The sequence below is a fragment of the Cebus imitator genome, unplaced genomic scaffold (assembly GCF_001604975.1).
Source record: "Cebus imitator isolate Cc_AM_T3 unplaced genomic scaffold, Cebus_imitator-1.0 Scaffold203, whole genome shotgun sequence".
NCBI classification, from domain to species: Eukaryota; Metazoa; Chordata; class Mammalia; order Primates; family Cebidae; genus Cebus; species Cebus imitator.
In genome coordinates, this window is record NW_016107518.1 from 896,596 (window position 1) to 911,006 (window position 14,411).

Here is a 14,411-nt window from a genome sequence, read left to right on the forward strand (position 1 = left end):
GAGGAGAGAGGAGAGGAGAGGAGAGAGGAGAGGAGAGGAGAGGAAGGCCGGAAAGGAAGAAGCAGACAGTGCTTTCTGGTGCATTCTGGGAGTCAGCACAATGCCTTCTCATCTAGGGTGTTGGGTGTATAGAGTTATTTTTTATTTTTGCCAGTCTGCTAAGTTTAGTACTTTCTATATGTTATCTCATTCCATCCTCACAATTTGTGAAGTATGCATTATCACCCCCATCTGCATATGAGATCACAGAGGGTAAGCAGGTTGTCCAAGGTCACACAGCAAAGCTGGGATTTAAAGCCAGGTCCCTCTAAAGCCCGTCTTTTAACTTCCACACACACAGCTCCCTGCTCCCAAGCTGACTCTATAAGTGCACCTCCGTGAGCCCAGCCACACCCACCTTCGCCCACCCTCTGCCTCCCCCTTGGTTGGTCTTTTTTTTTTAGATGGAGTCTCTCTCTGTCGCCCAGGCTGGAGTGCAGTGGCTTGATCTCAACTCATTGCAACCTCCGCCTCCCAGGTTCAAGTGATCCTCCCACCTGAGCCTCTGGAGTAGCTGGGATTACAGGCACATGCCATCACACCTGGCTAATATTTGTATTTCTAGTAAGAGATGGGGTTTCACGACGCGGTTAGGCTGGTCTCAAACTCCTGACCTCAGGTGATCCACTTGCCTCGGCTTCCCAAAGTGCTGGGATTACAGGCGTGAGCCACTGAGCCCAGCTGGTTGGTCTGACTTACTGTGCAATCAATCCACCCCAGGGTCAGCCAGGGCTTTAAGGCTCTAGAACTGCAGGAGATAGTCAGCTCCTCAATTCCACCCCCAGGCCCTCTGCATTCAGTCTGAGATGAATGATTTCAGGAAATCAGACAAGCAACACAGGATTTCACAATATCTCCTACTTGTCTGACTGGCTAGCTTCTTGGAAAATGTCTGTGGTTAGCTAGCTAGCTTTTGTAATCTGCTTGGCTATCAAGTTTGGGATATTTATAATATTTATAAACTGATTTTAGCATAGTCCAGGCAGCTGGTCTTAGTTTATAGAAGTTTCTCGAGCCAAGAATGAAGGCATTTTTCCCTCACTTGACAGCAAATGCATTTTGTAAGGGTGGACAGCGACTTCCAGACTTCCTGCTTTTTTGTTTTTGATCGTTTCATTTTATTTTTGTTTGTTTGCTTTTAGTGTGGGGAGAATCTGTTGAAATTCTAGACTCTTCTCTCAATAGAGTCTCCACAGGTATTTGCTTCATTCAGGTCCAGCGGGTCTGGAGCTGCTGACATCTGGATTCAGAGAGAAAAATAAATAATGGCACTGGCCCCGTTCCTCTCCCAGCCCCAGGCTCAGCCTGTGCCTATGCCTGGGACCAGGACCGAGACCGCTGCAGGAGAGTGTGTCCTCAGAGACCTCGATCCCCATTCCCTTTCATCTCCCTGCGCCCGGCCTACCTACGCTCCACCCACATAGCGGTACAGCCCCATCCCACCCACCCTTCCCGTGACCACTTGTTACCTGCATTATAACTGGGGGTGGGGCCGTACCCTAAATCGTGCATTCTCAACAGAGGCATTATCACCCCACAGGGAATGAAAAGGGGGGGAAGGGCAGTTGACCATATTAGTTATTACCATGGTTTTTGACCCTCCAAAGGCACACACTCCATACCTATGTCCGTGTAAGGAAAACGTAAAACCATCTCTGTCTGCAGAGGATACGATCTTGTATTTAGAAAACCCTATGGCATGTACGGCGTATCTATGGTATTAAAATTTCACAGAGGAAGGCGCAATTGGGAAAAAATGCTAAAAATGGTTCTTAAGAGGACAATAATAATAATAATAAAAAGGTTCAGAAACACCTGCCCTAAAAGAAACAATTAGAATTAAAGTTCAGCCGGGCACGGGGGCTCATGACTGTAATACCAGCACTTTGGGAGGCCTGAGGTCGGGAGTTCGAGATGAGCCTGACCAACATGGAGAAACCCCATCTCTACTAAAAATACAAAATTAGGGTATGATGACGCATGCCTGTATTCGGAAGGCTGAGGCAGGAGAATCACGAACCTGGGAGGCGGAGGTTGCGGTGAGCCAAGATCACGCCATTGCACTCCAGCCTGAGCAACAAGAGCGAAGCTCCGTCTCAAAATAAATAAATAAAATAAAGTAAAAAAATAAAGTTCAAGCACAGGGACTAGAAGGTGGAGGTAGCTTTCAAGGGCCTGCCTTGTGCATCACCTGAGACTTGACAGCTCAGGAGGGCACAGGAAGGAGAGACCAAGGAGACTGTCCCCCAACACGTGGCCATGCACCCCATGGTGTGGGCCACAGATGGTGCCAGTCTAGACACAGGCTTCCTGCAGGCAAATCCCAGCTCCGCCACATACAAGTTTAATGACCCTGACAGGGTGCTCAGCCTTGCTGCCCTGCCGTGCTCCTCTGTAGGAGGAGGATGGGATGTAACCACACAGGATAGTCGGGAAGATTAAACAAGGTTACTTCTGCTAAACGGTGAAATCGTGTCTGGTGCCCAGTTATCTTACTTGGTCGTCCCGTGCTCTCACTCCCGGGCAGGCTTGCCCACTCCTCGGTGCCTGCGATCCGCTTTGCGTACACTGACCCTGTTGGCGTTGTGAGCCGGGGCAGAGCCCCTGCCAGGTGCTTCTAGAAGAGGATTTGGGGGAAAAGGCAGATTGCACTTGGGGTGCCTACAAGGGGGTCTTCCTCAGAAGCTCCTGCCCATCTGTTCAGTTTCAGGAAATTTTCAGTTGCTCAAGTCACAAAGACCTGTGGCCTGAAGTGTGACTCTAACTCCATTTCTAACTAAATTCCTAATTCCTAAGGTTTATTCTCAACCTTAAGCACCAAATGTGCCCCTTGATTTGATCTAACCCCAAATCCTAACCTGGGCCACCCCATCCAGGACTTCAGCTCTGGCTGTCACCCCGATTCGAAGCCCACCTGATCCTTACCCCGTTCTAACTTGGGGCCTATCCTTAGCTGTAACGCTCACCCTAAGTCCACTGTCACCCAGTATTTCCCCAAATTAGCAGGTCATTTACTTCCACAGTCACGTTTTGCTCTACCTGTGACCCTTCCCAGCATGGAGTTACTTACTGTTTGTCCTAAGTGGATCTTTAAAGAATTTCACTGAAGCGTCATTCTGAGCAACTAGATCCCACATGGGTTGGTTGTATTGTTTCTTTTCTTTTTTTTTTGAGACAGAGCTTCACTCTTGCCATCCAGGCTGGAATGCAATGGCGTGATCTCAGCTCACTGCAACCTCTACTTCCCAGGTTCAAGCAATTCTCCTGCTTCAGCCTCCCAAGTAGCAGGAATTGCAGGCACATGCCACCACACCCACCTAATTTTTGTATTTTTAGTAGAGACGGGTTTCACCATGCCGGCCAGGATGGTCTCGAACTCCTGACCTCAGGTGATCCACCCACCTTGGCCTCCCAAAGTGAGTGTTGGGATTACAGCCTGTTAGCCACAGTGCCCAGCCTGGTTGTATTGTTTCTAACAGATGTGAAAATAAACATAAAACGTTTAACATTTTAAAAAATGTTTCTCCTTGTGCCTCCTACCTACGGTTATCTCCCACACCAGGGGAAGCACGCACGGCCCTTTAGAAAGGACTGAGCTGCGGAGCCCAAACCATCAGCACCGCCAGCATCACTGGGGCCCACACCCGTTGCCAGGCCCTGTGGGGGCTGCAGCGCCCTCTGCTGGCAGACCCCGGGGTGGGGGGGCTGCAGCGCCCTCTGCTGGCAGAGCCCAGGAGCAGCCCTAGCTCAGCTCCTCTTTTCGGCGGGCAGGGTCCCCAGTGTCCTACCCTCTCTGATTTGACATTTGGTGCATCCCAGCCCGGGTGCCACGCGCACTAGCCATGGAGTCTCCTTAATTGTGAGGAGCGGAGAAAGGTGAGAAGGGAGCCCCTTACTCTAGGCATAGGTGCTGGAGGCACCTGGGGTGTGAGGCGGAGACAAGGCTGAGGTCAGAGGAGGAGACAGGGCCTGCTGGCAGGGCTGGGCTGAGGGTGAGCCTCTGAGGCATGGAGAGTGGTCAAGGTTGGGGCCAGGAGTCAGAGTGAGGCTGGGGTAGGGAGAAGGGTGGACATGGGCCAGGACAAGGGGAGGTGGAGGGTGGGAGAACAACCTGGCCAGGCTCTGGGACAGCAGCTGGCAGTAAGAGCCAGGTTGGGGTTGGGGGGCAAAGCAGATTTCTAAATGACTTTCCCAGGGGTGTGAGGGAGACCCTGGGCCTCAGAAGGAGGCCCCGCGGCAAGGCTTAGCTGAGCTGTTACACAGGAAGCTTGTTCTCTACTCCGGGCCTCAGTGATTGAAATGTCCCATCGGGGTGTGTTGGGAGCACAATGTCACCTCCTGCCCAGCCCCTCCAAGGTGGGCCCCCTGACCTTGGCCCCCGCAGACCCCAGGACCCCCACGGTTGTTTGCTCATCACTGATCTTTTTCTTTAATCCCCTGAAAACAAACCCATGTTTTGTTTTGTTTTGCTAAGATCTAAGATGTGTTTATTTCCCAATGATTCATAAAGCAGAAAGATTTTAAATTTGCATGTGGGGCTTTTTTCGTTTGTTTTTAGAGAGAGTCTTGTTCTGTCACCCAGGCTGGAGTGCAGTGGCGTGTGATCTCAGCCCACTGCAACCTCCACCTCCCAGGTTCAAGCAATTTCCTGCCTCAGCCTCCTGAGTAGTTGGAATTATAGGTGTTCACCACCATGTTTGGCTAGTTTTTGTATTTTTAGTAGAGATGGGGTTTCACCATCTTGGCCAGGATGGTCTTGAACTCCTGACCTCATGATCCACCCACCTCAGCCTCCCAAAGTGCTGGGTTTACAGGCATAAGCCACCGTGCCCGGCTTACCTGTGTGCTTTTAAAATATACCAAAAAGCTATCTTCACACACATTTTCTCACTGGTTCCCACAAAGGTCCCTTGCAGTCAAAAGGAGTTTCATTCTCCCATTTGACCACAGCAGAGCGTGAGGATCAAGGAGGGAGGTACACGTGCCAAAGGGGGCCACAGACTACCAAGTGAGGATTGAAACTCGGTGTCCTGACTTCTAACCCAGTAAGCTTGCATTAGTTGACATGTAAACACCTGAGATACAGTCCAAAGATGAAGCACAGGTGACATAATGGGACTGGATCTTCTTGATCGAAGGGTCAAGCTAAGAGAACAAAACTTCAGGACTAGAATCTGGGCATCTGGGATGGTAGGTGGGTCAAGGGTGGTGGCACTGATCAATTCCCATTACCTAGCTGCTCACCTACACCAGTGGTGGACTAATTCCTATAATGCTTGTGCCATGGGAATCCCTCAGGTACTGAACTCAGTTCCATCTGTGACAGCCAAGACAACACATTCATCACCGGTTACCAATGTTCTGGGCCTCCCACACCTCCCTTTTTAAGGGTTTTACTACCTGTCACTCAAGGAACACAGAGAAGAGTACAGGATGCGCCAGTGAGGGGCAGTGGCAAAGTTCCTGCAGACTCTGGTCTCTGACTTTCTCTAGGAGGTAATTCTTGAAATTGGTGCTTCTTTCCTGCCACATGGCACTCCCCTTTGGAGATGATCCCAAGGCAAGGTTACCCTGGGTCTTGGCCTTCCCCACTTGTCATGGCGGGGTTCCCATGCTTAAGGCCTGCAGCACTGAGCAAGAAAGGGCTCTCAGCTCTGCTAAGTCCTGAAAGACACCTCACAAAACACGGTTGTGCTAGGCAAGTGGCCACAAGCCTATGCCTGGGAGAGCCCCCTCCTATCCAGGCAAAAGGCTTCTCAATGGTTCCTCTGGGGCTGCTGAGCAGAGTCTGTGATCGGAGCATCAGACTTTCAGGATTCACATCTTTATTAGAGGCTGTGACAGTGGCGGCAGGGCAGAGCACCCCTCAACTACATCTGAATACAGCAATACACGGCGAGGCTGGAAGTCAGTGGGCCCAGTCTCCCTTCCTCCTTCAATCTCCATCAATCTGTTTCCACAGGTGCTTCAGAGCCAGCACCTGCTTTAACAGTCTGGCATCAGAATCTTACTTTAAATGCGCCAACGTTCACTGTTAGAGCCAGCACTCCCGTCATGGGAACAAGACCCTACGGAATTCCTCAGTGGGTCTTCAGGGCCCTCATGGGACGGGGCTGCGGTATGGGCAAGCAGATCTCAGCGATGTGAAAGCGGAGGTCATCAGCCGTGGAGGTTAGAGGCCTGGGCTGTCTGGGAAGCATCCCAGGAGCAGGGAGCCAAGGAGGACGGATGGGAGGGAGGAGGACGAGGAAGGGTCGGCTGTTCTGCTAATCAGAGAGGACAACCCTGACCTGCCTGTGTTCTGTTGACCTCTGGTGTGACCACAAGTTTGGGAACTAACGGCTTGGAATGGGAGCTAGAATTCAAGAATGAGAAAGCTTCCTGCCCATTACCTCAGAGGCCTGCTTTCCATTCCTAAAAATGCAGGCTGGCACAGCCAGATGGCAGCTCTGAGACTATGGAGGCCAATCGGCCCATTTTACAGGTGGGGACACTAGAGCTTAGGAAGGGGCCCTTTCCTAGGCCACACTCACTGCACAGTCAGAGACAGGGATGGGACTTTCTCTGCTGTTTCACACCGCTTCCCCTTGGAGGAGCCGTCTATGAGAGCAGCGGTTCTCAAACCTGAGTATGCACCAGCATCACCTGGAGAACCCGTTAAAAGAGAGACCACTGGGCCCCACCCTGAAGATTCTGATTCCAGAGGCCTGTGGTAGAGCCCACGAGTCTGCATTTCTCAGAAGCTCCCAGGGGATGCCAATGCCCTGGACTACACATTGGGTAGCGTTGGACACTCCTTGGGAGGTCTGAGGGTGAGGGCAGGGCAGGAAGAGCCAAGGGCCATGCTGTGAGGGGTCTGGTGGCCTGAGGACCAAAGAGCAAAGCTGTGGCCAAGCAGAGGTGTCTGTGTGCCCAGGAGGAAGGAAGCAAACTTTGGAAGGTCAGGATTTGGAAGAGGGGACATGCATGGAACATCAGCTTCTGTCTTTGCTGATGAGGGCTCTCTGGGATGAAAAGGGAAGGGAACAGAGTTGGCCGCTGGGCAGGTGGATGCTGGGGGAACCTAACCTCATGAAGGGCAGTTTGGTTTGGAAGGCACTTTGAGTGGGGGTGCGGCCAGCACCACCTCAGACTGCTCTCTGTGGGAGCTGTCAGCTGGTCCGCTGGCGCAGCTGCTGGGGTCAGGGCAGAGCTGTAAGGACACCCAAGGTAGTGGCAGGTGGGATGGCTGAGGCAAGACCAGGGCCACTTAGAGAGCTCAGAGGTCATGCCTTCCTCACTCAGGACCTCCCTGGTTCTAGTCCTGGAAGGAGGGGCTGGGCACCTGGTGAACACTGGGGGTGGTGGGTATTCAGCTTTGGAACCTTCTCTATAGGATGTCTAGAGAAGGGAAATTTGGTCCCAGAGAAAGGGAACTGATTCTGAACCAAATGACAACTGAGGGCTGGGTACCAGGACCTGGGAATGCTGCAATGGGTGGGGCCTGGCTCAGGGACCCCATCCCTCTCTGCCCACCAAGAACCCAAGCCAGTCACCCCCTGCTCTCAGCTCTATTGGAAGGCCCTCTCTGCCAAGCCATGGCCAGCAAGAGGGGTGGAGACACCTTCTGCCCGTACCAGCGCCGGACCCTCCAACACGCCTTCGAAGAAGGTGGCCAGAGCCTGCAGGTTGAGAGCAGGCTGAGTGGGGAACAACGTGGTGGTCGGCAGGCTTAGGTAGCAAATGTACTTCTTCAGGCCCCCCTGCCGGTCACGGCGGTGTGCGCTCAGCAGCTCCACGAAGCTCACGTTGTGGAGGGCCAGGAGGCGGGTCTCGGCCCGGGACAGCACTGACGCCTGCACCAGGGGCTGCAGGGAGGCAAAGCACTGCAGGCAACTGAAGGGGTAGACATGCTGGGCCAGCTGGGGGCCCGGGGAGACCTCAAGGAGGCGGCACAGGTCACGCATGGCCAGCACGGCGGCCATGGCGCTACGCTCGCTCATGTTTCTCGCCAGGTAGGTCTTGGCCAGGTTCTTGAGTTTGAAGCTGCTGGCCCCGGGAACGCGCTCCCGGATGAGGGGCAGGGCAGCCAGGAAGCCCGAGATGGCCTCCTGGAATTCCCACAACCTGTTAATGTCCTCCAGGGCCCGGAAGAAGTTCGGGAGGCCAGGTCCCCACAGCTTGAAGCAGGCCAAGACGGGGCGGCGCATGCTGCTCAGGAAGCTGAGGAAGTGCTGCAGCCCCACCTCCAGGGACACGGCCTTGGAGTAGATGCTGAAGAAGGCTTCGGGCTGGATGAGCACGCGGAACTTGCTTTCCCGGTTCACTGCCGCCAGCTGGCTAATCTTCTGGGCTGGCCAGGAGAGAAGGGCAGGGTGAGGACCCAGGGGCCCACAGAGAGCTCCGGGGTGGGAGCAGGGGGTCCTCTAGGGCTGCCGACTCACCGTCTAGTGACCTCACTTTGGGGCTGGCTGGCAGGAGCCACACATCAGCCCTCAAATGCAGCTCTGCCCCTGGTTCTGACGGCATAGGGGTCAGAAGGGGAGGCTGGGCTGCCCTCCAAACATTTGTTCACCGGCTGGGGATCAAAGTTCCCCTCCCCCACTACCGGCCCCAGAGTTGGCCAAACCCTGTGGATCCACGTCCCTCTGTCTTTTCTCAACCTCAGCCACCTACACGCAAGATCCCAGGCTGTTTGACCTTAGTTCTCCATCACATGCTGCTTCCTCCAATCCCCTCAAGGACCCCAGCCCGGTCACAGCCCTGGGCCATAGACAGCAGGCCTGCTCGGCTTACTCCACTCAGAGCAAGACCCAGAGCTTCCCACTGAGGTCTGCAAGTGACTTTCCTGTACTGTGAAGATGCTTGCTGTTTCTGTCTGGCTGGGCTATCCTCCATGTTGAGTCCATGCCCCGGGGTAGGTAGGACCTGGGGCTCGGGCTCAAGGAGGGGCATTGCAGAGTCAGGGCAAGCATTGGAGGAAGTCGAGGGGCTTCCAGGATGAGGGGTCTGATCCCTCTGTGACCTTGGATCTGTGGGCAGCCCTGCGCAGCCACCTGTGGGATAGGCCCTGTATTCAGAAACGTGCAGCACAGCCAGAGGCCTTACTTGGATGACTGGGCTCACGGCAGTGCACTCACGCATTGTGCTTCTGTCTAGGAGTGCGTCCCCCAGCTCTCCGTCTCAGAGAACTGATCAGAGGTGCACTCATGGAGGCACCTGCCTCCCTCGCACACTCAGGCACTGGCTAAGGCGGACATCTTTATTCAAGCCAGCAAATGCCACTCCGGGAGCCCAGGTGATGAGCTGGAGTGCACCGCCCACCCTGGCTGCAGCTGTTGGCCAGAGCTCAGAGCTCTCCCAGGCCTGGCAGATGGCTCTGCCTGCACTTCTTTTGCGGACCCAGGGACTAAGTTAGAAAGGGGTGGGGGTAGCCCCAGGAGAACCCACTTTCATTGTCAAGCTTGAGGTCAAAGAAAACCAGAGGCCTGTCTTCTGCTTGGGGGTCAGCGAGGCTCTCGTCCAGGACCCTGAGGCTGCTGGGGCCCTCCAGCTGGAGGTCACTGGACTCGCTGCTGCTGTCATCGAGCTCTCGGGAGGACTGTAACACAGAAAAACCAAGCGTCAGGGGTTCAGAGGGGCAAGGCAAATACATGTGCAGAACACGAATAAACTCGTATAGCCGGGGACATCTGTGTGCACACGAGGGAGGGTGCACCACTGGGGAAGGGGACGTGTGTGCACAAGAGGAGGTATGTGTGCATGAATGGTGGGAACTGGGTGTGTCACATGTGAGGGTTACATGTGTGAGCCAGGGCACACACCTTCATGAGCAGGGGAGAGAGGGTGTACCACTGGGGAAGGGGACGTGTGTGTACAAGAGAAGGTATGCGTGGATGAATGGTGAGAACTGGGTGTGTCACATGTGAGGGTTACATGTGTGAGCTAGGGCATACACCTTCATGAGCGGGGGGAGAGTGACACACACAGATGAGTGTATGTGAACATGCATGCATGGGAGTGAATCCAAGGCTAAGTCTGTGTGTGCACACACAGTTAAGTATGAGCTGTGAACCTGCGTTGACAAACCATATGGAAGTGTGAGAGGAAGTGCCAGTGAGTGTGTGGGTAAGTGCATGGTGCTGCGTGTGGAAGTTGGCTCAGGGAAGGAGCCAACTGCTATGGCAGGCAGGACCTGAGATGTCTGCTCCTAATTCCATCTGTTTGAGCAGACTCAGAAGAAACACCAAAAACTTAGGACGGGAGAAAAAAGCCTCATCTTGAACCCCAGATGATTCTTTGGAAGGGGTCAGGAGCCTGGCTTTTCTTGTCCCCAAAGTCGGCCGAGGTGCCAGTGTCCTGCACGAAGGCGCAGGGAAGGACTGCCTGGCCTCCTGACGCCACATCTAGATGGACACCCAGGTCCGTGGCAGTGAGAGGGCAGTGGAGGCCCTTGGCATCTGACCCAGCGGCGGCCCTTGGCATCTGACCCAGCGGCTTAGAGAAACCTGTTTTGGGAGTCCTTCAGGTGAGGGGTTCTCTTCTGCCCCAAGGTCTGGTAGGCACACTGTTCGAGAATCCCTTGAGGTGGGGGAGCCAGAGGATGAGGGAAGGGCTCCAGCTCTGAGACTTTCCCAAGGGGCTGGGACTACAGAGGGAGGTGGAGCCTCTGTGATGGTAATACCCAGAGTTAACTGCTTATCATCTGCTCAGCTGCCAAGCCCAGGTATTTAGTCTTTGGACACCAACTTGGAACCTCCTGTGAAATGCCACCTGTGGACGTTAGTTGGAGACCAGCAAGGAAGGGACATGGCCAGCATCACAGAGCTGGGACAAAGTCCAGGGCAGGACTTGCGTTTTTCCTCTTTATGAACAGCCTCTGGCTTCTCAACGAAGTTGGTGCCACCTTGTGCTGAAGCCTCAGTTAATTCTGGCCTCTGGCTAACGTCCCTGGCCTGGGAGACAGCACATTTCTCCAGATCCTTCCAATGCCCACGAGAAACATCTGTTTTCAGCCAAGCTTCAACCGAGAGAAACAGCATTACTGCCCACAAGTAAGCTAAGACGTGCTGGGTTTTCCTAGGAGTGGCTGGGTTTCACTTGATTTGCATTGCCTAGCCCTGCTCCAGGCTTGCCAGCTTTCTGCCAGTCATTCTCAGAAAGAGACACTCACTATGAATCCATCCACAGTTGGCTTCGCCTCTTCAGATCCAGGGATCTAGTGAAAGAGTCTGCCCAGGGCCTCGCATCTCCAGATCCGGATTTGGCCACGCCGTCAAAGCTGATTTCACATGTCTTGCTCTGGGTAAGCCCACACTGCTGTCTCAACCTTCGCCACCCGGTCTTCACCCTGTAAGGAGCCTTCTACAAGGCGTCTTCCTAGCCTGTAGACAGGGGACTGGAGACTCCGCCTTCTCCCACTTTGGGAGAATCCAGTTGTTTCTTCTCCAGCCTTTGCCGGGCAGCAGTGCTCTCCCGTGAGCTGACGGTGGGGCTGGGCTCCCCTTCTGAGTCTTCCCTGGTTCAGATCCCTGGTGCCCATAGCTGAGGCTGAGTCCATGCTGCCATCCACTGACATGGTACACAGGACTTTCTCTTTTTTGTTCTTATTCCTGCTCCAAACGTAACAGCAAATGCCCCTTTGTGTTCCCCAGTGCCTTCACAAAGCTCTAGGCAATATCCTCCTCCTCGACTTCAGATCTGCCCTTCCAAGAGCAGAGCTCCCTGAGAGCCACAGCGCTGTCTCTGCAGGCCACCTCTCCCATCTTTACAGCAGAGTCGTTTATGGCGGCCACTAGCACCTCATTTTTAGAGCCTTCCATTGTCCTGGGGCCAGGGAAATGTCCTTTGTCCTAAACTTACTGGAGCTGCCTTCTCTAAAAAACCTCTCCTGGCTTCCTTCATAAAAGGACACCCCCTTTTCAACCGAGCTTGTTAATGGAGAAGAGGCTGGATCTTTCAGCCCTGACTCACTTCCTCCAAAATTCCTCTTGCCTTAGAGATTTCCATAAAGTATGGCCACCCAAGGAGTTGGTCTCACTGGAACTCCAGCCGGCTGTAAACCGGCAGTCCTCCCCTGCCCCACCTTAAACGCCAGCATCACGTCTGGGAAGTACAGGTGCATTTAAACAAGACTCATGTTTGCCAGCAGGGCCATCAGACATAGTGGCCAGTGCGGGACATTCTCCCTTCCCTGCTCACTAGGGGAGATTCTCCCGTTCTGCCCCCAGACCCCACACCTTGGCCTTATTCCACAAATAAGGATAATTGGGTGTCAGGGGAGCATAGAGAGGGACAGCCACTGGAAAAGGCTTAGATTTGCTTGGAAGAGAAAAGGAAGGGGGACGGAAGAAAGTGGATGGGAAACAGCTTTGAGCCTGCATGCGAGGACCGGGAAGGAAGGGGGAAAGCTTTGCTATGGAGTGGGAGATGCCAGGCGACAAAGAAAAGGGGAAGAGCGACTGAAGAAGCGCTGCTGGGGTTATGAGCTGGATTACCTTTAATGTTCTTTCAAAAGATGCCCATAAATACTGGGACTTATTTCTTTATTATACTTGGTTAATGGACATTGTTTCTTTGAATGCAAAACTGCATTCAGGCTGAGCCCCGTGAGAGCTAGGATTTTTTCAGGATATACATGCAACTTGGATATACACGCAATCTGGTTCATGAGCGACACCAGTCTCGCTCCCCTTCCACATAGATCTCACGGCCTGAGCAGGTCAGCTGCATTCCAACTCAACACAGCAGCTCTAACAGTCATCCCAGGGGTGCTCGGAGGTAGTGGCTGGATTGGCATGGTCATCACCTTCCAAAAGTCTAGGAGGTGCATCAGGGAAGATCCAGCCTCTCCTCCCCACTGCTGAGTCACACCCCAGTATGAAAACGTCACCTGCGTTCAAGACCGCTACATCTACAGACAAATGAGCAGCACTCCTCTACCGCAGACATGCATTGAACCCGATTCAGTGGTTCTTGACTTTGGCTAGGCATTCATAGCTTAAAAAAAAAAAAAAAAAAAAAAAAAAACCACTCTTGAAGCCCAGGCTGCACCCAAGACTGACTCAATTAGAATTCCTAGGGCGTGAGACCTAGGAAACTGTAGCTGGGAAAACTCCCCAGTGCATAGCCAGCTTGAGAACAATTGTCCTTATCACGGATTCATTCGATTTGCTCGTCAGCCAAACCACCACAAGCCAAACTCTCTGATAGTCAGCATCCAGCTTCTGGAAGATACACAGCCTCTGACATTCATGCTTATCAAGAACCCTCAAGCTCCTGAAGAACTTGCTGAGCACCTAAGCATCAGCGACAGCTGGGATCACTTTGGCAAGACACATGCATTACTGTCTTTTTGCAGACACAAAACCCCAGCTCTTGCAAAGCCTCCAAGGCCCCATGAATACTGCACACGTATCCGTGAACTGGACCATCAACTCGGCCGGCCTGCGCCTCTGCTGCCCTCCTGCCTGGCTCCCGCCTCTAGGCCAGCACGTCTGTTTCATTTTCTCAGATGCACACTCACCAGTGCCACGGCCCCTCCCGTGGATCAGCCATTCCCCACATTCCTCCCTTCCTCTGCTGTCACTACTGCCACTTTTGCCACAGGCTGCCCCCTCGCTGTGACCCCCTCCTGTGGCTGCTGCCACCGAGGCACCAGAGCCAGTCATCTGTCACAAGAGTGGGTGAGAACACCTATCCTAAAGCAGGGGCCCAGGGCAGGCGTGTTGCTGACCCACTCTGGAAGTTTTTAAGCCAAGTCCTCACCCCAGGTACTCCACAGCCAGGCCTGGGAGACTCAGCGCTCCATCCCACGACTATGCCCTCCTGCCTCTCGCTCCTTGCACAAGCAGTGTCTCACTGAATCCCAAGGCCATAGCTGAGGCTCAAGGGAGGGGCCCCAACACGCCCTGATACACTTGGAAAGTGTAATATTGTAGCAGGCCAGTATTCTGCAACTGGCCTCACTGCAAGGCTGGATGAAAGCTGCAAAGCTGCGGAGGACAGGTTAGGTGGGAGCCGGGGTCACCTTGGAACTATCACCCCCCAACATGCTGGGGAGGAGGAATTTGCAGTGGGGTGCTGCAGGTACTCTAGGGGTACCAGAAGTTTGGAAAGGACCCAGAAGTTGGGTGAGAAATGCATAGGGGGACCTAATTGGTTGGGGTTTTAAAATGTATTTTCTGAAGTTTGGGACTCCTGTAACGATGTTTAAAACATGTACCTGAGGGCCGGGCACGGTGGCTCAAGCCTGTAATCCCAGCACTTTGGGAGGCCGACGCGGGTGGATCACGAGGTCAAGAGATCGAGACCATCCTGGCCAACATGGTGAAACCCCGTCTCTACTAAAAATACAAAACATTAGCTGGGCATGGTGGTGCGTGCCTGTAATC

General features: G+C 53.6%; 1 protein-coding gene across 4 annotated transcripts in view; it reads right to left on the reverse strand.

Moving 5' to 3' along the window:
• Positions 1–14,411, reverse strand: part of PML (PML nuclear body scaffold) — a 60,919-nt gene that overhangs the window by 574 nt on the left and 45,934 nt on the right. Inside the window, exons 8-9 of one of the 4 annotated variants that reach the window (XM_017548034.2) lie at positions 9,469–9,619; positions 5,848–8,371 (exon numbers count right to left, since the gene is read on the reverse strand). In XM_017548034.2, coding sequence (XP_017403523.1) covers positions 7,590–8,371; positions 9,469–9,619 — 933 coding nt within the window. In that variant the 3' untranslated portion in view covers positions 5,848–7,589. Of the gene's footprint in view, positions 1–5,413; positions 5,420–5,847; positions 8,372–9,261; positions 9,620–14,411 lie in introns of those variants that run through there. The other 3 variants (XM_017548037.2, XR_001830765.2, XM_017548039.2) reach the window with 3 other exon arrangements.